Source organism: Capricornis sumatraensis, chromosome 15, assembly GCF_032405125.1.
Source record: "Capricornis sumatraensis isolate serow.1 chromosome 15, serow.2, whole genome shotgun sequence".
Taxonomy (NCBI): Eukaryota; Metazoa; Chordata; class Mammalia; order Artiodactyla; family Bovidae; genus Capricornis; species Capricornis sumatraensis.
In genome coordinates this window covers 26582450-26606924 of record NC_091083.1, presented here as the reverse complement: position 1 = coordinate 26606924, position 24475 = coordinate 26582450, and the positions used below count along the sequence as shown (strand labels likewise).

At 37.7% G+C, this 24475-nt stretch overlaps 1 protein-coding gene across 1 annotated transcript in view; it reads right to left on the bottom strand.

Moving 5' to 3' along the window:
• Positions 1 to 24475, bottom strand: part of SPAG6 (sperm associated antigen 6) — a 58308-nt gene that overhangs the window by 23450 nt on the left and 10383 nt on the right. The window contains exons 3-4 of the mRNA XM_068987611.1: positions 21772 to 21938; positions 18345 to 18528 (exon numbers count right to left, since the gene is read on the bottom strand). Coding sequence (XP_068843712.1) covers positions 18345 to 18528; positions 21772 to 21938 — 351 coding nt within the window. The remainder of the gene's footprint in view (positions 1 to 18344; positions 18529 to 21771; positions 21939 to 24475) is intronic.

Here is a 24475-nt window from a genome sequence, read left to right as displayed (position 1 = left end):
TGTACATACAAAAACATTTTAAAAAATGAGAACTATAACCAAACAACAGGATTTAATATATATAAATTTTAACATCAAAGAAACTAATCATAAGCATTTGATATGTCAGAAATAATATCTTTTGAATATACATGTTGATTTACTTGGGTATCCAAGAATAACAGCTATAAAAAAATAACAGTTTTTAAATTACAGAGAATGTGAGGCAAACAGGCAGACCCATATATGTGTAAAAAATGTCTTTTCAGAAGCATAAAATACACTACCTAGTAACAGATCCTACTCTCGTGTTCATGGACTCTCTTACTGAATCACATACACCCATTTCTACAGCCTCTTCCTTTCAAATTATGTTCTCATTTTCTCAGATGTGTAGCAGCTTGACAGTTTATATCTTTTTTGTTATTTAAAAAAAATTTTATTGGAGTATAGTTGCTTTACAATGTTGCATTAGTTTCTGCTGTACAGCAAAGTTAATCAGTTATACATATATATCCCCTCTTTTTTAGATTTCTTTCCCATTTAGGTCACCACACAGCAGAATGTAAATCGGTACAGCCACTATTGAGAACAGTATGGAGAGGGCTCAAAAAAATAAAAACAGAATTATCATATGACCCAGCAATTACACTCCTGGACAATTTATGTCAATAGCCAAATTATCAATTCAGCATATCACTTAGTCTTTAAAGAAGAGTCTTTAATTTTTCAAACAACTGGTAATATCACATTTTCTAAAAGGAAATAATGTTAGAAAATGAAGGTTAGTGTCCAACACTTGTTTTCCTTCAATTATTATAATTATCTGAGAAGTCCCATATTGTATAAATGATTCATTCATTCTTTCATTAAACAAGTATTAATGGAAGGTTATTATGTGCCAGAATCACTCAACGCTGGTGCAAATGATACACTTCTACAAATTAACACTACGCTGATTAGCAAATATGTTTCAATTTAAAAATCCAGTGTGGAATATGAAATACAATGGGAAGTTAAAATGTAATCTCAAGAACCAGAGGCAGATAAGAGGAATATGTTTTTTAAAAAAGAGGTAGGGAGGGGACTCTCTTGGTGGTCCAGTGGTTAAGACTCTGCTTTTACTACAGGGAGCGTGAGTTCAATCCCTGCTCAGGGAAATAAGATTTCACATACTGCACAGTATGCCCAAAAAGTAAAAATAAAAAATAATTTTTTAATTAAAAAAAAAGACAACAGCAGCAACTGACTGGAATATCCACCTCAAATCAATAGAAGACATTCCTCGGAAACCTCTTTGAGATTCTACTGCCATTCCCTGAAGACCAACAATAAAGCAGGTAAAGCAGGTGATCACTCTTTCTTCCCAAGGGAAAAGGGAAGAAAACATAAGGGTGTGATATCATGCAATTTCCATTATACAGGTGTGGTATGGTTGTTGCTGTTGTTCAGTCGCCCCATTGTGTCTGACTCTATGTGACCCCATGGACTGCAGCATGCCAGACCTCCCTGTTGTATGGTAACATCAACTTTATATAGTCATATACAAGGGTGCCTGGAATCTATATATCCAGGTGACCCTTGAACAACACTGGATTTGATCCAGGTGGGTACACTTGTAGGCGGGCTTTTTCAATGATAAACTCTGCGGTACTGCACCATCAGTGGTTGATTGGATTCAGAATCTCAGACATGCAGGAAGTGATAATATGAAGGCTGACTATAAATTATACTCAGATTTTTCACTCCAGGGAGGGTCAGCACCTCTCACTCCCACATCGTTCAAGGTCAACTCTACTGGGCTACATATTTTGAGAAAGCATAAGAATTACTTTATCTATGTATGTATTTTCATTTTTACACACTGTTTCTAAGAGTAAAGAATATACAGTGAACAATTAAAAGTACTATTAATGAAAACAAAGTTCTTTAAAACAAATATTATCATTGTAACTTCCATACATTTTATTCTTTCCTTGAATAATTGAGTACCATTATCCTCCTTTCCCTGAACTCCCCAGTTTTTCTAGCTTGTTATCCATTCCCATCTAAAGCTGTTTTCCATTCTTTCTGAAATAGTGATGCTAAATAATGGGAAGGATGAGGAGGGAACCAAAGAAAGGCTTGCCTGAAGGGAATGAAGCTTCTGGGGACCTGGATGGGGCCTAGAAATCAATGCTGTACTTGAGTTTCATATACTTTACCTCTCCAGTTTACATGGTCCTTCAAAACCTGGCTCTACTCTTAGATGGCACACATTGTTATTAATAAACAATACTGTTCAACCACTTTCATACATATACTGGGTACAAGACATATATACAGGTAAGAGTACATATACACATTACATTAGAATAATGCAAGCCATACTACTGGGTTGGCCAAAAGGTTCATTTGAGTTTTTCCATAAGATAATTATGGATGTTATGGAAAAACCCAAATGAACTTTTTGGCCAATCCAATATATTACACAAACCACAGGCTAACTATTTCATCCTGCCTCTACTGCTCTTTTTTCCCGTGGTGTACCTTTCTTCTCTTCCACACCATTGCTTCCTCTGGTATTTCTGTACCAGTCACAGTTGGCTTCTTGTCAGTCAGGGCATGGGCTTGTGAACCAATCCTGGCAAATGGGACCTGGGTAGAAGTCAGCTGGAAGCATCTGTGACAGATTTTCCTCTGTAATAAACAGAGATACACAGGAGGAAACACCACCTCATCTGTGCTGGACATGGGTACATCTGCCTGCAAATGACATCTGGGGACTCCTACATCCATCTTGCAACTGTAATAGGAGAAATCGCCAATATGCTGAGGATGGCTGAGTACAAAAATAAGAAACATCTGGGTCCCCCGTGACACTGTTCAGCTGCATAACCAACCTTGGAATGGCCCTGACTCTGAATTTTGTGTCATGTGAAATGAAAAACATCCTCAGGCTTAAGCCATGTGTGGTTGATAGTCTGACTTACAGCCCCAGCCATACTGATATGATTCTGTCCTCTCTCAGGCTTGGTGTATGCACATATTTTGCTATTTTTTCTGGTCATTTAGTGTTCATGACATGCTTACTGTGTGCCAGAAACTTGGTTAGTTAGATCTTGCAGAAGCCAAATAGAGTAAAACGTTGTTCTGTCCTGGTGGACTTTGCTAAAGGTGAATGTGTGAACAGACCGCAGTGCAGAGTGGGGCTGGGAGTCAAGGACGTGGAGTGTTTGGAGAAATATACACAGGGTGCAATTTCAGGCAGAGCTTCCCATTTTCCTTCCATCTCCCCTTTTCTTCTTCCCTATACTTTTCTATTCTTAAAAAAAAAAAAGCAGGAATAACTGAAACCCTTACAAAAATCTGGTATACTTAAAAGTTAATACCCAGAGAGGACTTCCCTGGTGGTCCAGTGGCTAAGACTCTGTGCTCCCAACCCAAGGGACCGGGTTCAGTCCCTGGTCAGGGAACTCAATCCCACAAGCTGCAACTAAAAGATCCTGCTTGAGGCAACTAAGACTCAACACAACCAAATAAATAAATACATTTTTAAAAGTTACTCCCCATAGGAGAAATCTCACAGAATTCATTTTAACTCTAATATGGAAATGAGTTTGGGTTGTTTAATTAATTATTACACTTTGGAAATCAAAGACTGATATGTACAGATGTTCATAAAAGTTTTGACCAGGGGAAAAAACAAGCCAAGAAATTTATCTTCAGTGTGGGAAAATATCTTAATCTCCTTGTAAATTTTAAATGAATCTTCAAAAAGTGAATTTTTAACAATTATATCTTCTTTTATGCAAGAACATGTGACATAATCATATACTGTTAGGTAACCAGCAGGATTAGAAGTAGTTATGTCAAAAAAAAAAACAAAAAACAACAACAACAGAGAAAAAAGGTTTCCTGTTATACCAACACATTAACAGGATTTCAGTGGGGTTTCTGGCACTATTGGTGATATATTTTCTTCTCTATTTGCCAAATTTTCTTCAATGTAATTATTTTTAAAAAATAAAAGAAATATGAACATGTCTTTGACTATACACATAGCTACTGCTAGGGCTAACTATACTAACATTATTATTATAAAGGAAAAAGAAATATAAATACTTTAGCTTACTTCTCAATATGGAAAAAAATTTCTTATTTTTAAAAATGGTGGGAATGTATATCTCCTTTAAACAAATTAGGAAAGAGTGCATAATTATTCTTTGAAAAATTACAAATATATTCTAGAAATACTATTCACTTTTTCACACTTTCCTTCTTGTCTTATTCATGCCTTTGTTACAGTTAAAATATTACATTTTTAAAATGCTAATTGTTATTCAATTTAAACAGTTTTTTAGGCTTCAAATTGTCAGTGGAAATAAAGCTATCCAATAGCACCTTTCTTATTCATAAATAATAATTAAAGCCATTGATTGCATGCATGTAGACAACTGATATATAGTCCTCAAATCTGACGGTCAGCTATTTTCAGCCAAGGAATAATTAGTTCTCTTCGGCCTCCTCAATACCTCATTGCTGAGTGAAGGAAATGAGGCAGCCATCTCTATGGAACTGTGACAAGCTCAGTATGACTTTAGATTTAATTTTTTGAACAAAAAGAGACACAGATAAAAGGGGGGACATTTGAGATCAACAACATTCATAAGATTACTAGTATCTAAAGCTGGATGAATCAAATATTATAAATGACTTTATGCTAACTAGACAGGAACAACACAGACAGGAAAGTCCATCAGTGTATAATAGGTACAGGTAAAACCAGGTGCATCAGGCAAAAGTGATTTTGCTTTATCAGTGCTCATCATGGCCTTAGGGCTTCTCTGGCGGCTCAGTGGTAAAGAATTCGCCTGCCAAGGCAGGAGCTGTAGGTTCAATCCCTGGGTTGGGAAGATCCCCTGGAGAAGGAAACAGCAACCCACTCCAGTATTCTTGCCTGGGAAAACCCATGGACAGAGGAGTCTGGTAGGCTACAGTCCATGGGGTCACAAAAGAGTTGGACACGATTAAACAACCACCATGGCCTTCATCCCTCTTAACTGTTACAGAACTTGGTTTGGTTACATCAGCAGTGGTAAAGACAGGGCCCAGGCAAGTAATTAAATTAAGTGAAGCCAGAGGAACAATAACCGAGTGGCGAGCATAGTAAACCGGAAAAACACATACACCAGATACAAGGAGTACCAACTACTCGGCTTCTTCAGCCCAGCGCTGCCGCGTGGGAATGCAGACCTAACTGCGGTCAGATCCTTGGATTTTTCCAGAGAAGCCAGACATATGATTGCCTTGTTTTTAAGTTTTGGAAACTTTAAAAAACAAAACAAAACAAAAAAACCACTGTGTAAGACAACATGCATGCGTGCGTGCTAAATCACTTCAGTCGTGTCTGACTCTTTTGCGACCTCCATGGACTGTAGCCCGCCAGGCTCCTCTATCCATGGGATTCTCCAGGCAAGAATACTGGAGTGGATTGTCATGCCCCGCCCCAGGAGATCTTCCCAACACAGGGATCGAATCCACTTCTCTTATGTCTCCTGCATTGGCAGATGGGTTCTTTCCCACTAGTGCCACCTGGGAAGCCCCTTAAAACAACACAGTGCGGGCCAAATAAAGTATGTTCATCATTTTACAATCTTAGGCTTAAAACCTTCTGAAATGAGCTGTGGGGACTTTCTGGATGTGAAAAAGGTGTAGTTCTCTCTACTTTTGATTCTTGAAGACATGTTGTGGAGTCATAAAGGAAGAACCATTATTGTGGTTATATAAGAAAATTCAGAGGTGAATTCCAAGAAACTGACAAAAACCTAAAAACTGGCTTATAAAAAAAGGATTAATCTAAACATATATTATGATACTCAGCTAATTTTCCTGCTCACAATGGCAATGTAGGAGGGAAGAATTTGAGCAAAATTAAGTGATCCATTATGAGAACTCACAAAAAGGACTCAAAATGAAGAGGTTCTCCAAAAAGAAAAAAGAAAGGAAAAAATATGTATATACATTTAGCACACTAATTCAAAAGTAATTAGGCAACTCATACACCTCAGGGACTCTAATTTCTTTTAACTTTATTGCTATATATTTTTCCAAACACTGCTTGTAACTCACTATTTTTAAACCCAACAAAAAGTTTTGTTTTACAGTATTTGCTTCATTAAAAATAAAATTATGAATCATTATTTCTTTGCATTTAGTTTGCCCTATTTATCGGTTTAAAAGATAGGCTGGTTTTGCATCTGGCTGTAAAACACATAACTGTATTACTTCAAAACCTTTTTGAAATAAAGCAGGTTAAAAAAAGATTTAAGATTTGGCTACAACTTATGATGTTAATCTTACATTATCAAGCCATTCAACCAAGTTTTTCATGATTTGGTGAAATCACAGTCAAAACAAATACGAGTTGCAATCACCAGAGTTGGTTATATGCTGACCACTGGTGGCTCAGACTGTAAAGAATGACTGCAGTGCAGGAGCCCTGGGTTCAGTCCCTGGGTTGGGAAGATCCACTGGAGGAGGGCATAGCAACCCACTCCAGTAGAGGAACCTGATGGGCTACAATCCGTGGCGTTGCAGAGTCAGACGTGACTGAGCAACTAAGCACAGCACAGCATACTCCAGTTTGACTTTAGAAATGTCAAATCCAAAGTAGAAGAATTTGTCTAGTTTTTGGTCTAACCCATTGTTTACAATGGGTTGTTACCTACTGCTATGTAACATCACACCAAACTCAGCTGCTTAAAACAGGAAGCATGTATAGTCTTATTGTTTCTATAGGTCAGGAATCTGGGAGCAGCTCAGCTGGAGGTTCCAGCGGTGACCTCTCATGAGGTTGCAATCAAGCCATTAGCTAGGGCTGCAGGTATCGCAGGCTTGACTGGGTCTACAGCATCTTTTCCCAGCACAGCAATGGGAATGTTGGAAGAAGGCATCAGTTCCTCCCTGTTTCTGGGTCTTTCCATAGGCTGCTCCCAATGAGGCTTCCCCAAGAGTGAGAGATCCAAAGGAGAGAACCCAAGACAAAAGCTGTAGTCTTTCATAATCTAAGCTCAGAAGGCACATACCATCACTTCTGCTATATATCTTTGGTGCAACGTGGAAGCAGATTACACAGGGATGTGAAGAGGAGGAGGCAGACATGGAAGCCAGCTAGCAAGAAACCTTTATCTACACCAATACATCTGAGAGAGGCAACATTCTCCTGTAGTTTACAGTTAACTAGAGCTATAATTCTGAGCTGAGAAGTCAACATCTCCAATTGCAGGTGGGAGTGTGAAAAAGTAGAAGGAATTTGCATATTATTATGAAAAAAATCAAATCTATGATTTTTATTTATCCCCCACCCTCACAAATGCCATTTTTCCTGCTCATCATTTCCATACCATTTCTCTCCACCCAATCTTCAGAACCATCCATCTAACCCTTACACATGGGTTGAGTGTTTGAGAGATTAAAGGTTAATGTACATCCATCCATACATAAATACATACATATGCTTTGAAGGTTAAATAATTCTAGCTCCTTTAAAAAGTCAAGTGAGTCAAATAAGCCATTGATCTGGAGTTAATGGGGCCTTAGTAAAAAATTACAATCAGCTGGAAAGATGGCCCACTTATACAAGGCTCAAGCATAAAAAAAAAGTTTCAAAATACAGAAAGGAAAAGTCAAGAAATGGAGATGAGAGAAAAGAGAAGGTGGGAAAAAACAGACTTTGGTATGGCCTTGGAAGATAATAAGTAGCATAAGATATAAAGCAATTTTTTAAACCCCAATTTTAGTGACTTTCAGTTTCATACTTATAACTACTCAACAGCTGAGACTAGGCTGAATGAAAGAAGGCAGACCTACAGAGAGCGTCTGGAGGGCTCTTGGGATGAAACAATAAATTACTTGGAATCAGCTTTTTATAAAATATGCTTTTTGTATCTAGAAATGTTTCCATTCATTTCCACTTGCTTTAGGGACATCCCTGGCAATCCAGGTTAAGTTTAAGACTCCGTGTTTCCAACACAGGGGATGTGGATTCAATCCCTGGTCAGGGAACTAAAATTCCACATGCCGTGTGGCACAGCACCCCCCACAAAAAAAAACACCCAAACAAAAAATACATTTCCACTTGCTTTATATAATATTGCAACCACAATTGTAGTTTCACTCTACCTACAATCTGCAAAAACAAAACAAAACAATCTTAAGTGGATTTTAAGATGTTTAAAAAGATTTTATTAAACTTTGAACCTTCAAACTTCACTGGCATTTGTTATTTGCTTCAGGCCCCTAGGAGCTCAGGCTAACAGAGGAGGCTAAACAGTAAAGGGTCAGCTGTGCCCTAGCGGAATTCTCTATGAGAAAACACAAAGGAGAGAGGAAACAGAAACGAAATACTGGATGGTTAGAAAGTGTACAGGACGTTTTCATACAAAGGCTCCCTCGCCAGTAGTTCTTGGTATGACTCCTTCTGAGTGGTTCCTTGAAGTTACCCTTGGGCCTCCACTGTCCACTTTTATTCCTGAGGATGAGCTGCCCCAACAGTGTTAATAATTGCATAATATCCCACTGAGCAAATATGCTATAGTTTACTTAACCATCCCCCCAACTCAGGACACTTAACTGTTTTGTGGGTTTGGGGTTTTGCATTATTAAGTACAGTGCTTTAAGATTATGTAGCCGGCCAGGCTCCTCTGTCCATGGGATTCTCCAGGCAAGAATACTGGAGTGGGTTACCATTTCCTTCTCCAGGGGATCTTCCCGACCCAGAGATCAAATCTGGGTCTCAAGCATTGGAGGCAGACGCTCTAACCTCTGAGCCACCAGGGAAGCCCATTTAAGCACTGCTACATACCAACTGATCCAAACTCAGCGACTTAAAGCATCATTTTCTCTCTCACACTTTCTGTGGGTCAGAAATCCATGAGCAGTCTAGCTGGGTGGTTCAGGCTTGAAATTTCTCATGAAATTGCTGCTACACTGTCTGTGGGGGCTGCAGTCATCTCTGAAGGCACAATTGGGGTAGTATGTGCTTCCAAGCTCACCCGCATAGTTCTAGAAAGCTCCATTTCTTGCTGGCTGTCAAAGACCTTACAACACAGGCCTTTCCTTGGGTTACCTGAGGGTCCTCATGTCATAGCAGTGGCTTCCCTCCAGGCAAGTGATGAGAGACCCCCAAAACAGAATCATTGTAAAGGCTTGTAAAGCTGGTCACCCATGCTCAGAAGCGGCAGACCATTGTTTCTGCTGCAGTCTAGTGGTAACACAGATCAATCCTGGTGTGATATGGGAGGGACTGTACCAGAGTGAGAATGCCAGAATGTGGGATATTTGAGGGGATTCTTGGAGTCTAGCTACCATGGGTCCTATATTCATACATACATATTCCACACATTAGACAAACATACACATTCGTATGTGTGTGCATGCATGTGTGTATTTACTTAAGACAGATGCTCTGAGGAGGTGGTCCTGAGAAGAATGGTGGCTTTTTAAAATTAATTATTTTAACTGGAGGATAATTATTATATAATATTGTGATGGTTTTTGCCATACATAACATGAACAGGCCATAGGTATACATGTGTCCCCCCAATCCTGAATGCCCCCTCCCACCTCCCTTCCCACCCTATCCCTCTAGGTTGTCCAGAGCACAGGCTTCAGCTGCCCTGCTTCAGAGGTTCTTGATATTTTTAGATTAAGCCACAGAAACTGCTGTTTTTGTTAAGTCAAGACCAATCAAATATAGGTAATCTCATATAGGTCAAGGTAATAAGCACTGCAATACTGTTTTCCAAAGGGGATTATCAATATGGGGCCCCACTGACAATGTGCAAGTCTGATAGTTTGGCCACTTATAAAGTATATTTCAGCCCTTACATTAGTAAGTGGTTGCTTGAAGTTGACTCATCATTTATTTCTCTCCAAATAGTATATTTAGTTCCATATTCCTTAACTTACTACATATCACCATTCAGCTATACTGATTAATTTCAGCATATTAAGTGACTGTTTGAGGCCACACCATCACCACTTCATTGCCTTTTAACGGAAAAACACATAGCACAGCACAGGAATTCTAAGTCAGTACTGTCAGATGGGAACATGAGCCATATATTTAAAATTTTCTAGTAGACACACTTAAAAAGTAAAAAGAAATAGTTGAGATTAATTTTAATCATGGGATAGAGACAGAGATGTAGAGAACAGATTTGTGGACATGGGCGGGGTTGGGGGGAAGGAGCGCGTGGGACTAATTGAGAGTGTAGCATTGACATATATACACTATCATGTGTGAAACAGATAGCTAGTGGGAAGCTGCTGTATAGAACAGGAAGCTCAGCTTGGTGTCTGTGATGACCTAGAGGGGTGGGATGGGGGGGTGATGGGAGGGAGACTCAAGAGGTAGGGGATATATGCATTGTTTTTGTTGTATAGTTGCTAAGTCCTATTCAACTCTTTGCAATCCCACGGAGTATAGCCGACCAGGCTTCTCTGTCCATGGGATTTCCCAGGCAATAATACTGCAGTGGGTTGCTATTTCCTTTTCCAGGGGATCTTCCTGACCCAGGGATCAAATCTGCATCTCCTGCATTGGCAGGAAGATTCTTTACCACCAAGACACCTGGGAAGCCTGCATATAAGTATACTTATAGCTGATTCACATTGTTGTACAGCAGAAACTAATAAAACATTGTAAAGCAGTTATCCTCTAATTTAAAAATAAATTTAAAATAAAATTTTTAAATAATCACATTGTTTAACACATATCCAAAATACTATAATTTCAACATGTAATCAATATTTAAAAGTTTTAATGAGATACTTTACACTTTTTTCTTCACATCAAGTCTTGGATATCCAGTGTATATTTTGCACTTACAGCCTGTCTCAATTTAGCTGCTAAATTTTTATTGGAAATGCTCGATCTACAGTATTTAGATTCCAAAAAGTTTACAGTTGAAAAAGTAGATTCACATATGAATGTTGTTCCAGTCATGCCTAAAATTTTCCTAATTACCAGGAACTTGTTGTTTATCCATTCCATATACATTAGCTTATATCTCCTAACCCCAAATTCCCACTCCATCCCTTTCCCAACCTTCTCCCTCTTAGCAACCATAAGTCTGTTCTCCTTGTCCCTGAGTCTGTTTCTATTCCATAGATAGGTGAATTTATCTATTTCATAGACAGGTGTTTTGCCTATGATCTAAGAGTTTCATTTGTGTCATATTTTAGATTCCACATATAAGTGATATTCTATGGTAGTTGTCTTTCTTTTTCTAACTTACTTCACTTAATAATCTCTAGGTCCATCATGTTATTGCAAATGGCATTATTTCATTCATTTTTATGGCTGAGTAGTATTCCATTATATACATGTACTGCATCTTCTTTATCAATTCATCTGTCAATGGACATTTGTTTCCATGTCTTGGCTATTGTGAATAATGCTGCTGTGAATGGAGGGGTACATGTATCATTCTGAATTAGAGTTCTGTCTGGATATATGTCCAGGAAGGGAATTGCTGGATCAGTCAGCAACTCTATTTTTAGCTTTCTGAGGAACCTCCATACTGTTTCCCATAGTGGCTGTACCAAATTACATTCATACCAGCAGTATAGGAGGGTTCCCTCTTCTCCATACCCTCTCAAGCATTTTGTTATTTGTGACTTTTTGATAATTGCCATTCTGACTGATGTGAGGTAGTACCTCATTGTCATTTTGACTTGCATTTCTCTAAAAATTAGTGATATTGAGCATCTTTTTTATGTGTCTATTAGACAGTTGTATTTCTTCTCTGCAGAAAGAAGACATTGAGGTCTTCTGCCCATGTTTTGATTGGTTGTTTCTGCTGTTGTTGAGTTATAGCTGTATGAGCTGTTTGTATGTTTTGGAAATTAAGCCCTTGTGAGTCACATTGTTTGCAAATATTTTCTTCCATTCTGTAAGTTGTCTTTTCATTTGGTCTGTGGTTTCCTTTGCTGTGCGAAAGCCTGTAAGTTTGATTAGGTCCCATTTGTTTGTTTTTGCTTTTATTTCTATTTGCCTCGGGAGACTGAGTGAAGAAAACATTGGTGCAAGTTCTATTAGAGCATGTTTGCCTATGATCTCTTCTAGGAGTTTCATGGTGTCATGTCTTAATGTTTGTCTTTAAGCCATTTTGAGTTTATTTTTGTGTATGGTGAGAGGGTATATTCTAACTTCACTGATTTACATGTGGTTGTCCCAACTTTCCTAACACCATTTGCTGAAGAGACTTTTTCTCATTGTATATCCTTGCCTCCTTTGTCAAAGATTAATAGATTGTAGGTGTGTGTGTTTATCATTATCAATGTCACTTTTTCCTTTTATATCTATGCCCAACAGAGTTCAGAAGTTATCTGGATATAACAAAATTTTTAAAAACAAAGTAAAGATTCCCCTTTCTAGCACAGTAAAAAAAACATAACTCACAATTTGTCTTTCACTTGAGCCAAAGTAAAATCACCCAATGTATTATTCATATTCTTAAGATAATATTGTACCTTTTTGTTCAATATTTGGTCAGCTCTCTGGAAGACTTCTATGCTCACTGTTTCAATTCTTCCATCTTAGATTATAAAATCTTAGAGGTGAGATGTTAGCCAACTTATTTTACCTTGTACAGTAACAAAAGACATGGTAACATACACATAAATGCCTCAAATACTTTTTGATAATTACAGTGATGATGATGATGGAGATAAAGAAATTACTTGCTAGCCTTTATATAAAGTTGTAGTTCTCAGTGACTTGGGGATCTGAGATTACAGAATTATATTTTATTGTTCCATATTCTGAATTCCAAAAAAAATGCAAAGAAAGCTTAGAAGATTTTATTAATCAAAAGTCTGTACTTTAAAAATCACAAGAAATAAAAGTACAGAAAAACTCACATATAATTTTTTACCAGCATACAAACTAACCCTAAAAGAGACTAACAAATTAGGTTACCACTGAGTACAAGTTACAATTAAAAATGTTATTTTAGGGCTTCCCTTATGGCTCAATGGTGAAGAATCCACTTGCCAAAGCAGGAGACACGGGTTCAATCCCTGGTACAGGAAGATCCCACATGCTGCCAAGCAACTAAGCTTGTGCATCACAACTATTGAGCCTGTGCTCTGGAGTCTAGGAGCTGCAACTGCTGAAGCTTGTGCTCCACAACGAGAGAAACCACCACAATGAGACACCCACACACTGCAGCTGCTGCTGCTGCTAAGTCGCTTCAGTCATGTCCGACTCTGTGCGACCCCAGAGATGGCAGCCCACCAGGCTCCCCCGTCCCTGGGATTCTCCAGGCAAGAACACTGGAGTGGGTTGCCATTTCCTTCTCCAATGCATGAAAGTGAAAAGTCAAAGTGAAGTCACTCAGTCATGTCTGACTCTTCACGACCCCATGGACTGCAGCCTACTAGGCTCCTCCCTCCATGGGATTTTCCAGGCAAGAGAACTGGAGTGGGGTGCCATTGCCTTCTCCACACACTGCAGCTAGAGAATAGCTTCTGCTCTCCACAACTAGGGAAAAGCCCATGCTACAATAAAGATCCAGCATAGCCAAAAATAAAGTAAATAATAAATAAATAAATAAATTTATTTTTTTTAATGTTACTTTAACACATTTGGTGTCTATGCCCAAAAAACATAGAAGAGACATTTATTTTCACTTTCATCTTTTTCTACCAACACCTAAATAAGGAGAAAAGTATTGGTAGAAATAAATGTTAGTATCAAAATTGGTATAATATATAATACATATAATCTCATATACATCATTTTCCTCTATGCTTATGTGTTCCTCAACCCCTCCAAGATAAAGTAAGTTATAAAAGGATGGCACAGAAACCAACTTATTATCTACAGGTATCACTAAAGTCTTTAAGGCTTTTAACAGAGAATTGCCATCCTTTTGTCCCCTTCTTCCCCTCCTTCCTTACTCTAATACCTACGGTACAGAATTCCTAATTATCTCAGATATTTGCAACTAACATGTAGATTTAAAAAAAATTAATTACTGCAACCTAAGCCTGTTCCACACGATATAGACTACTGGTATTTATATATGGGTGGCATGAGTGGCACAAGAAGAATATATGTAAAAACTCTGATTTTTAAAATTATTTTTTCTTTTTATCATTTCATCATTCTAAATGACACAGAAAAGAATCAGGCCATCCAGCTCTGTCTGGATTCTTCCCTTACATTATCTACTTGGTGAACAAGACACAGTCGACTCACTGTTTCTGTGGAATCCTAATCAGCTGAGCCCGCTAAGCACTGCTCATCTGGGGCTGCAGCCATCCCCTCTCCTGACCACTACCAAGCAGGGAGGGAAGTCTCTCTTTTGATTTAGGTCCTAAGGAGATAAATCAGGTCCCTGAGAGATAGCATAGTCACACATGTGGAACCAGTCATTGGGAATTAAGAACAGAAGTATCTGGCGAGACTTGCAGATACTGCAAGGAGCTTAAGAAGAAGAGTGATGAGCTTTCATACACTTGCCTTTCTCACATTATAAAAAGGAAGAATCTCTGAAGGCTTCTGAGTAATGGCCAAACAGCTCTGCCATAAACTGCCGTCTGACCAGAATAAATCCTTTAACCTCTCTATTGCAGTTTCCTCATCTGTAATAGGGTGATTGTGTTAATAATTAAAGTGTTTTTAGGACACTTAATCCAACCTATTCCACTTTGCCAGGACTGAAAACTTGCCAAGGTTTACTCAGAGACAGCAAAGGTTTATAGGAAACAAAGTTTACAAGAGACAGTGTTTTTAGCTAAAGCTCCTAAACAAACACTTAAAACTTCATTCTTGTTAGCCGAAACATGGAAGAGCATTCCTCCAAAACACCTACATGGTTTTTTTTTTTTCCTCAGGCTGCCGCCAGGCCACTGCTCCCACCTCAGTCCCCTAGTGCTGTGACGGCTGCCACACACTCCACCCAGGTCACCGGCAGCACTTCTCCACGGAGCTTCTGTGTCACCCACTGGTGCAAGGCTAGAGCCAGGCCGCCAGGCAGAGTGGGGAGGAAGGAAGGCCTGGGCCCTCCCAGTGGGAGCACAAAGGCAGCAGAGCCCACCTTTCCTCTGGCCTCACCCCTTGTAGTTCCAAAAGCAAGACGAGTTCTTGAAAATAATGGGAGATTGGACACTAGTTAGGTAAATACGCAACCAGAATAATTCTGCTGAGGGGGAGACTGTAGCACATTAGAGGAAGAGCGACAATCAGTCTGAGCCTTTCTTAAGGAACCCAAAACAGAAGGAGGTAGTTTATTTTTCTTCAAAGAGGTGTGTATTCAGTAACTGGTGACTCTATCACGGAAATTTAATGAGACGATTTGTAACTCTGAGCAAATCGTCTCATTAAATTTCCATGATAGAGTCTACGACCACCATTTCTGGTGGTTAGCCTCCATCAGAGGTCATCTGTACAATGCCTTAAAATCTATAGGTACAAGTAGCTTTTAGAAATTGTATTTTTCAAATAAGGAAACATCAGATGATGCCCACTGATTTCCTCTTCTAATAATTGTGTGTTTACTTTATTTTTGTTTCCTACACGCAAAACGTTTTCTTTCTATTGCCCTTAAAGGTCATTTCTTTTGTATCTCCTTTAAGGTTTATATTTCTTAAACTACCTAATCAAACAATTTACCACTAATTCCCAGAAGAAAATGCTGAATGAAGCCCTTCCATCTCAATATATTCCATTTTTAGGAGATCATCAAGAAAGAAATCAGGTCATTTGAAGGTAAATCTTCTCTTTTCACTGATATTCAGGATGTGAATTATGACTTACTGCTTACTAGATAACAATTCCCTTTCCTTCTGAGAAATCTATTCAGTAATCCCTTCTGGGAGCTTCTGGGTCCCAAGCCCCTAATGACTGTGAAATATTGAAATTACACTGGGAATTCCATGTGGGAGCCAGATTATAGCAAGAAATTGGAATGGAATCCCTTAGAAAGAGCCTATTTATAAACTATAATCATTTAGCCTCAGATTCAACAAAAGGGAGATATGTAAAGGTTATCTATGGGCACCTGCCTGACAGAGTATCTGCACAGTTGTCCTCAAAGTTCTTTTGCATCACCCTTTAAAATACTCATGTTACAATCTGTAAAGTCCTCTGACATTAAAAAAAAAAAAAGACTAAATATACTCATGTAGTTTCCCCATGATAACCAGCTTCTAATTTAAAACACTGCCTTAGTTTTCCTAATCAACATGTATTAAGCAATAGTCCTAAGGTGAACCTACTTGGAAAACCAAAATTCAGATATTAAGGAAATAATTTTATTGTACCAATTCTGAATCATTCTAAGCATGACAAATAGTTTTCTCTCTTGATTTATTTTTACATCATTTTATTGTCTCCAGCAGTGTCATCATTTAAAAACCAAATTAAACATAACTATGGGACAGCCACTTCCTGTTTCTGTTTTGAATTTCTTCTTCAATACTCTTTCAAGAAGTACACAGTCAAACTGTATGGTACAGGGTTAACATATGGCTTTGGAGTCAGACAGATTTAGATTTCAATTTTGGCTCAACCATTAACGTAACTTCAGGCATCCTCTACATTCCACTCTCCTCCTCTGTTTAACAGGGAGAGTAATACCTGCCCTAAGTATATCTGCAGCCAAAATGAGATAATATCCTGATGCATACTGCACAGAGCCAGGCACATAGTAATTACTCAATAAACAGTAGTCATTATTTTATACATGCATGCACATTGAAAAATCTAGAAAATGAATTTAAAATATTCTTCATTCTATAACCCTAGTAACACAAACATGTACTCGCTTGTAATTTATATCCATGTAAGATTTTATTTTCTTTTTATATCATTATGGCTCAGCTGGTAAAGAATCTGTCTGCAAGGCAGCAGACCTGGGTTTGATTCCTGGGGTGGTAAGATACCCTGGAGAAGGGAAAGGCTAGCCACTCCAGTATCCTGGCCTGGAGAATTCCATGGACTGTACAGTCCATGGGGTCACAAAGAGTGGGACACAACTGAGTGACTTTCACACATACACATAATTGTAATATATAATTTTCTAATTTTTCACATTATAATCACTTTTTCATGTTATCATGCAGGATTCATAACTGTTGAATGAGATTCCATTAAGTAAACTTCTATAATTTAACCCCTAAATTTCTACCAAATATTTGAGGGGCTTTGATGTTACAAATTTGCATAAATGCAGCTTCTTCATTCTGTGGGATTCTATCCTTAGGATGAATTCTCAAAGCAGGCTTTCTATAGTAACCATAAACTCTTTTATGGCTTAAATTTGCATGGCTTTCTACAAGTTCATACAATTTCTAGTGCCTTTGTCAATAGAAACATCATCGTGCCCTCTTAAATCTTCAGTTTTAATAATATTAAATGTATTGAATATTTACCATGTCCTGGCCTATCTCATCAATCTCACAACAAATGTGGAAGTAGTACAACCTTTCTTACAGATGAGGAAGTTAAGTTGCAGACAGTTTAAAAGCCATGTCCAAGGTAACACAGCAACTAAAGACTGGAACTTGGACTCAAACTCAGATTCTAGCTAAGGCCACAGTACTCTCACACTTGGGTTTTTTTCTGCTTTACTTTCACTGATGTTTTATTATGCAGTTCTTGGATTACTAGCAAAGTTTTCATTTTTACATGTTTAAAAAACTGTTATTCTCTTATTGTGTTATTTGCATATTATTTAGCAACTTCTGTAAAGTGGTGGGGGCAATTTTGTTCACTGTGTCCTTTTTACCAATCAAGTGTTTCGGCACAACCTTCACACAAGAGGCCCAGGTCCCTTCTTGATGGCCTCACTGAGCTCAGTTTGTAAGAAAAGGCATTCCTTCTCTTTCTCCATCTTCCTGCCAATCTTGGGCTGAATACAAATATATTCTAGAAAGCTACCATGCCCACATCTTTTCAACATTATTCACTCATACAACATGGCTCTCGGCTACCTTGGAACACCCTACCATAAGTGAGAGTGAAGACCCAATGTCCCCTGGAGAGTAACAAACTAATAATTTTGTAACAGAACCAATTTACCAAGGTCTTTAAATCAATCAATATCTCATTCTCCCCATGTTCCCCTGCTTCACACTCTGTCTTCAAATGTCTCTTTTGCTAACTAAGATAAAGACTGACATGTATAGGGTTTTGTTTTGTTTTTTATGAATTTGTGATCCAAACAATTTGGCCTTCATTCAAAACTTATCTCCCATAATGTATAGACACATCATTAAGACCTCATATCTATGGTTTATTAGTAAGCAAAACCAGGTTTACCTAATTAATGTAAACTTTAATAATCCTATTTTATAATAAGGGTCATTACCTGCATTATGTCTTGCAATATAGCCAAGTGCCCAGGCTGCAGCCTCTTTGACTCCAGGGTCAAAATCTTCCAAGCAAATTACCAGTGTGTCCAGTGCTCCACAATCAACTATTGCCTGAGCTAGTTGGGGAGAATGTTTACCAACTGCTCGTAACACAAAGGCAGCTGCTTTCTTGTAAAAACGCTACAAGGGTAAATAGACAAAACTCAATGTGAATCAAGCTAAAAGTTAAAATAGACCACAACAAACATAAAAAAATGACACTGATATTTAAAATAAAAAAAAAGCTCTGCAGTTTTTTAAATACAAAAGATGAAAAACATCCTGCAAAATCATTTTGATTTTTTGAGGCTTCCCCATTGCTTTTGTTCATTAACTGAACTGAAACGGTGTACATCTTTAATTTCATTTCAAATGTTTTACTCTGAAACATGCATTTGGAAACTGCATAAATTAAAATGTAAGCATTGTATTTCCTACAGATTCATAAAATAATGGGAGTTTATGTTTGTGCATTACAGTGAAAGGTATTGTTTGTCCTGTGGGAACTCCTAGATTGTTAGCACGTGCAACTAAACTGTCACCTGACAAATTCATTTCCTTTACTTGCCCTCAGTCTCTAAGCATGACCTCAACTAACCTTTCTGGTGTCCCGTGTTATCCTGAAATAACAACTATGCTCTGAGGTGCACTTAGCAATCATCAGATAAAGTTTCTATTTCTTCACAGTGTATACAAAAAAAGCAACTAGGTGACTACAGCAACTGTTTTGAAAGCATTCTATTTACATAGGCTAAAATACTAAAAATCAATAAAAAATTATATGAGAGAGAAAATACAAAAGTTATATTTTAACAGACTGTACCTTAAAATTAGGATATGTTGAAAAGACAAGGAATCTACTGTTAGTAACAATGTTTTGATTTGATATATTTCTTTAGTTTCTTAAATATCAACATATATAGACATTAAAATATCTGTTACAAAGTCTAATTTTACAAGTCCATAACCAAATATCTACTAAATCATTACAAAAATTAGAAGAGTTTTAAAGTAGCTTTCCATAGATTATTTTCTCATGATTGTGGAAAAATAATAGTGATACATTTCTTGTCATTACCATAAGCTGATTTGAGTGTTTACTGCAGAATTTTCAAATTCACACTTTACTGAGCACCAATAGTTAGCATTAACTACAGTGCCCACTCTTCTACAGCGCATACTCTTCTATCTCACTCCCCCTTCCTCTTAACTTCTGCTTCTCCAAATCTGTAACTCTCTTCTCTCCCGGAATGCCTCACCAAAAGAACTGCCAGAAAAGAAGAGAAGAGAAAGAAGAAAGGATGGAAGCAAGGAACAAAAGAAAACCTGGAGGGAAAAGGGAGGAAAAACCAAACCAGAGGACTTTGTACGCATAGAGAAGAGATTAAATCTCATGTGAGAAATGGGTTAAAGGCCTGGAAGGGGAAGGAGACAGAAGCCTGTGAAGATGCTTCCCATTCTCACTTTCTCCTCACATGTGCCCTGTCGCTTTAACTAATGGCCACTCATTCACACTTAGAAAACCTTAGAGAACCTTCTATGTGAGATATCAAACACAGACCTTGCCCTCAGAGGAGCTAAGAGTCCAAGCATTTGATGATAGAAAGAACGCCTACAAGAAAAATACAATTTCTTTAACTCCTCCTAGAGATAAAAGTCATTAGCAAATGACTCTCCAATCTTGAAACAAAAAAAAAGGCACATTTTAAAGCAATTAGAATTTTATTTAATTTTGTAAAAAAAAAAAAAAATTGGCCATTTTAAAGTGTACAATTCAGTGACATTTACCGCGTTCACAATGTTGTGCAACCATACCTATCCAGTTCCAGAATATTTTCATTCCTCCAACAAGAAATCCCCTACATTAAGTAGCCACTTCTCACTCCCCTCTTTCCCCAGCTCCTGGCAATCATTAATCTGTGTCCATCTCTATGGATTTGCATTTTCTGGATACTTCATATAAATGGAATCATACGATATGTAGCCTTGTCTGGTTTCTTCCTCTTAATATAAATTTTTCAAGGTTCATCCATGTCATAGAATGTACCAGTACTTCACTCCTTTTTATAACTGATAATACTCCATTGTATGGATATATAACATTTACTTTATCTAGTCATTCTTTTGGCTATTGTAAATAATGCTGCTATGAACATTTGTGTTCAGGTTTTGCTTGAACACCTGTTTTCAATTCCTTTGGAAATATAACCAGGACTAGAACTGCTGGGTCATATAGTAATTATGTTTATCTTACTGAGGAACTGCCAAATTGTTTTCCATAGCAGCTGTGCCACTGTACACAACTTCTCCACATCTTCAATAACACTTGCTATTTTCCTTTTTTTTTCTTTCTTTTATTTGTTATGGCCATCCTGGTAGGTAGAATGCTGGCTCTTCACAGTTTTGATTTTCATCTCCTAATGACTAATGCCATTGAGTACTTTTTCATCTTGGTTCTTAGTACATTTTCTTTGGATAAATGTCTGTGTGAGTCTTTCGTCCGTTTTTTGATTGAATTGTTTGTCCTCTGGTTACACATGTGTAAGAAAGATAATTTAATCTTAAAGACATGTCAAGAAAGATACATCCCTAGGTTATGATAAATCAGCAGGATGGAACAAATAGGCAAAGACCCTACCTAGAGGAAGATCCTTAACTATTGTTAGGAACATAAAGGGAATCAGACAGGATGGGGAAAAAATGGAAGCACTCTTAGATGACCTTTAAAAGGCTTGACATGCTTGCATGCTTGGCAAAAAATGCTTTGTCAAACCTTCCCTTACATGCATTCTCCTTGCTTTCAAATGCTTCTCTTCCTCCTTGCTTCAAAGCTATCTCTTCCATTGCCTATTAACTAGATTCAGACAGTAAAGAATCTGCCTTCAACCCAGGAGACCTGGTTTCGATCCCTGGGTTGGGAAGATCCCCTAGAGGAGGAAATGGCAACCCACTCCAGTATTCTTGCCTGGAGAATCCCATGGACAGAGAAGCCTGGCAGGCTACAGTCCATGAGGTCGCAAAGAGTAGGACTGAGCGAATAACACAACACTACTGTATGTAACTTATCTGCCCAGGGTGCCATACATCTTTCAAAGACTGATCCTATAACTTGAATAAGACCATATATAAAAGTACTGCTGTGTGTATAATTCCATTAAAAACTTTAATATGTTTTCTCCTATACTAACAGTAATGCAGAAAAGCTGTCTATTAGCCCCAAAGCAAAACACCCTAAAGGTATTATTGTGTGTAGTTCAAAGAATTGAAGGTTGTATTAATATCCTAATAATTCTATGCCTACACACTTGCAATTGTACCCAAACTATCAATTTTTTTAAAATCCAAAACAAAAATCATATAACTGTGGTTTTAAAAAATTCTTACATTCTGTTCTGCCAGTGAATAAACAAGCTGTGGAAGAATATCACCCTTCACGACTGCTTCTGCCAGGTCATCATTATAATTAGCCAGTCTCCCCAGAGCCAAAGCAGCAGTCTGTTGAATTGTTGGGACCACATCCAGAAGAAGAGGCCTCAGCAAAGCCATTACGCCTAAGTTACAAGAAATAAGAAATCAGCAAATTTTAAATTAAAAAGCAAACATACCATTCAGCATATATGCAGATAGGAAAATACAAAAGGAAATATCATTAAAAACAAGCAAACAAAAATCATCCACTAAAACCTAATAGGATATTAAGCAGCAGCCAACTGGACAAGGTATAGAATAATATAACCTGCAATTATCAAAGCAGCAGCCTAGCATGGAACTAAGAACGGCTTTAGAGAACCAGCGTTTAAATCCCTGATTTGGCAAACTCTAGCCATGTGATGTCACGAGGAATGCAGAGAGAGGCTATAAAGCACACAGAGGCTAGAAAGCCTTCCTAGCAGGGTTATGGGGGTTGGGGAGTGGAGGGGAAGGTATTGAGGAGCTGTGTTCCTCTGCCCTCAACCCCATGTGCCCCCCCCCCCACCCCCGCCTCCCCACAACAGCCTTTGCAAACCCTATCTCTTTCAGGGCTCAGTTCAGTTCTTTCCTCTCAAGTCTTCTGGTGTTTTTTTCTCTGATTACAACCAACTTAGAGTCTATTACAGAAATTTTATGAGGATCTATTTCAGGGCCAGGTGAGTTAGAAGGGCCATTTGACTAGGGCTTCCCATTCATAAAGGCCTGTAAATTCAGATTTCTGACATTGTCTTTGAATAAATAAATTCTTTAAGATAAGGAAGTATGTCACATTACTAGCTCTCATTAATATTCATTCCAGGGTTGAATACAAGGAATACCATCATCACAGCACAATAATAAAAGTAGCTTATATATTATTTTGTGTTAAGAACTTATTTTCTGTATCAATTCACTGAATTCTCATAACAAACGTATGAAGTAGGTCCTATTATCATGTCTGTTTTACAGATGTGGAAATGAAGGCTGAGAAAAATTAGGGAAATCACACAGCTAAAATGCAGGAGCAAGGTTACAAATTCAGACATTCTTTATTCATACTTACTAAAGAATACGTAAAACTGGATGGAAATAATATGGAAAATTGAGGAGGTGGGGTAAATTATTTCATTTAGATCATTTTATTCAATATTCCAACTCTACATTAACTCTGCTGTGCTGTGTGCTCAGTTGTGTCCAACGCTTTGTGACCCCATGGACTGTAGACCTCCAGGTCCATGGAATTTTCCAGGCAAGAATACCAGAGTGGGTTGCCATTTCCTACTCCAGGGGATTTTCTTTAGAATGGGCAGGCAAATTCTTTACCCCTGTGCCATCTTGGAAGCAACCCCTTAATTAAGGTGTTATAGTCTAATACTACAAAAAAAGGTGATGACAGAGTTCAAACTAGAACAAAGTGCCCCTTGACTTTTAAACTTAATTTACAGTGGGCTGTTCAACGTGCATGCTATTACATCTTTTGTTAAAAAATACCACTGTGACCTATAAAAGCAGATACATATTACCAATATTCTTTTGTAATGTTATATCCAGAAACACGTGAAATAGAAATAAAAGGAAAACACAACAACCTTTAGAATTAGACCAAAATAAGATAAACAGTACTATCAAATAACATAAACAGAGAATAAGGATGCTTATCACAGAAACATTTAATGATGTGACCTCTGGCTTTTCTCGGTTCCCAGTTTTCTTCGGTGATCCTTTTTCTGTCTAATTTGACTTGGTTAGATCCTTTTACAGAAGGCCACTGCTGCAAGTTTGCATCCTGCTCGGGCTGGTTAATTTTGCAGGCACACAGCCCCCCTTCTCAGGCCTAGGCCACAGCTCATGTTAAACAATTCAGCACGTCCATGTCCTTAAGTGTTGCTTATATTATTCTCTATACTTTTTACAGAGATAATTTCTGAAGTATCTCACAACAAACAGTTCAATGTGCAAAATAAGGTATTAGAATGACTACCAAACGTTAACATGATTCCTTCTAGAAAGCTGGATCTAAAACCAACCATTTGTTGATCTCTTCTTTGTGGTTGCTTATTACTTGATTCAAGTTTTTTAACAGTAATATAATTCAGTGGCATGAAACACATTTACAATGGTGTGTAATCATTACCAGTATCTAGGAACTGTTAAACCACTTTCCACTACACTGAGCCTACATAATTTTAAACTCCCACCAGCAAAGTATAAGGGTTTAAATTTCTCCCCATCCTCACCAATGCTTGCATTTTATTTTTTTTAGAATAACCCGTCCTAGTAGCTATGAAGTGGTGTCTCCTTGTGGATTCATTTTTATTTCCCTCTCACTAATGATGGTGAATGTATTTATTGAACATTTGTGCATCTTCTTTGTTGAAGTGCCTATTTAAGTCCTTTGCCCATTTTTTAATTGAGTTGGGGTTTTTTGTTTTGTTCTTGAGTATAACTTGATTTTTTAATAATGAACATGTACCATTTTAAGTAAAGCAGGTCAAAACTCTAAAAAAGAAAAGCTAAATTTCTTAAGATATATTTAAAGTTTCATAATAAGTATATTAATGAGGCAAAAAATATAAAGTGAAAATATGCTTAGAATAGTTTTAAAAGAATGATAAACTTGTTTTATGCTATTTTTTCC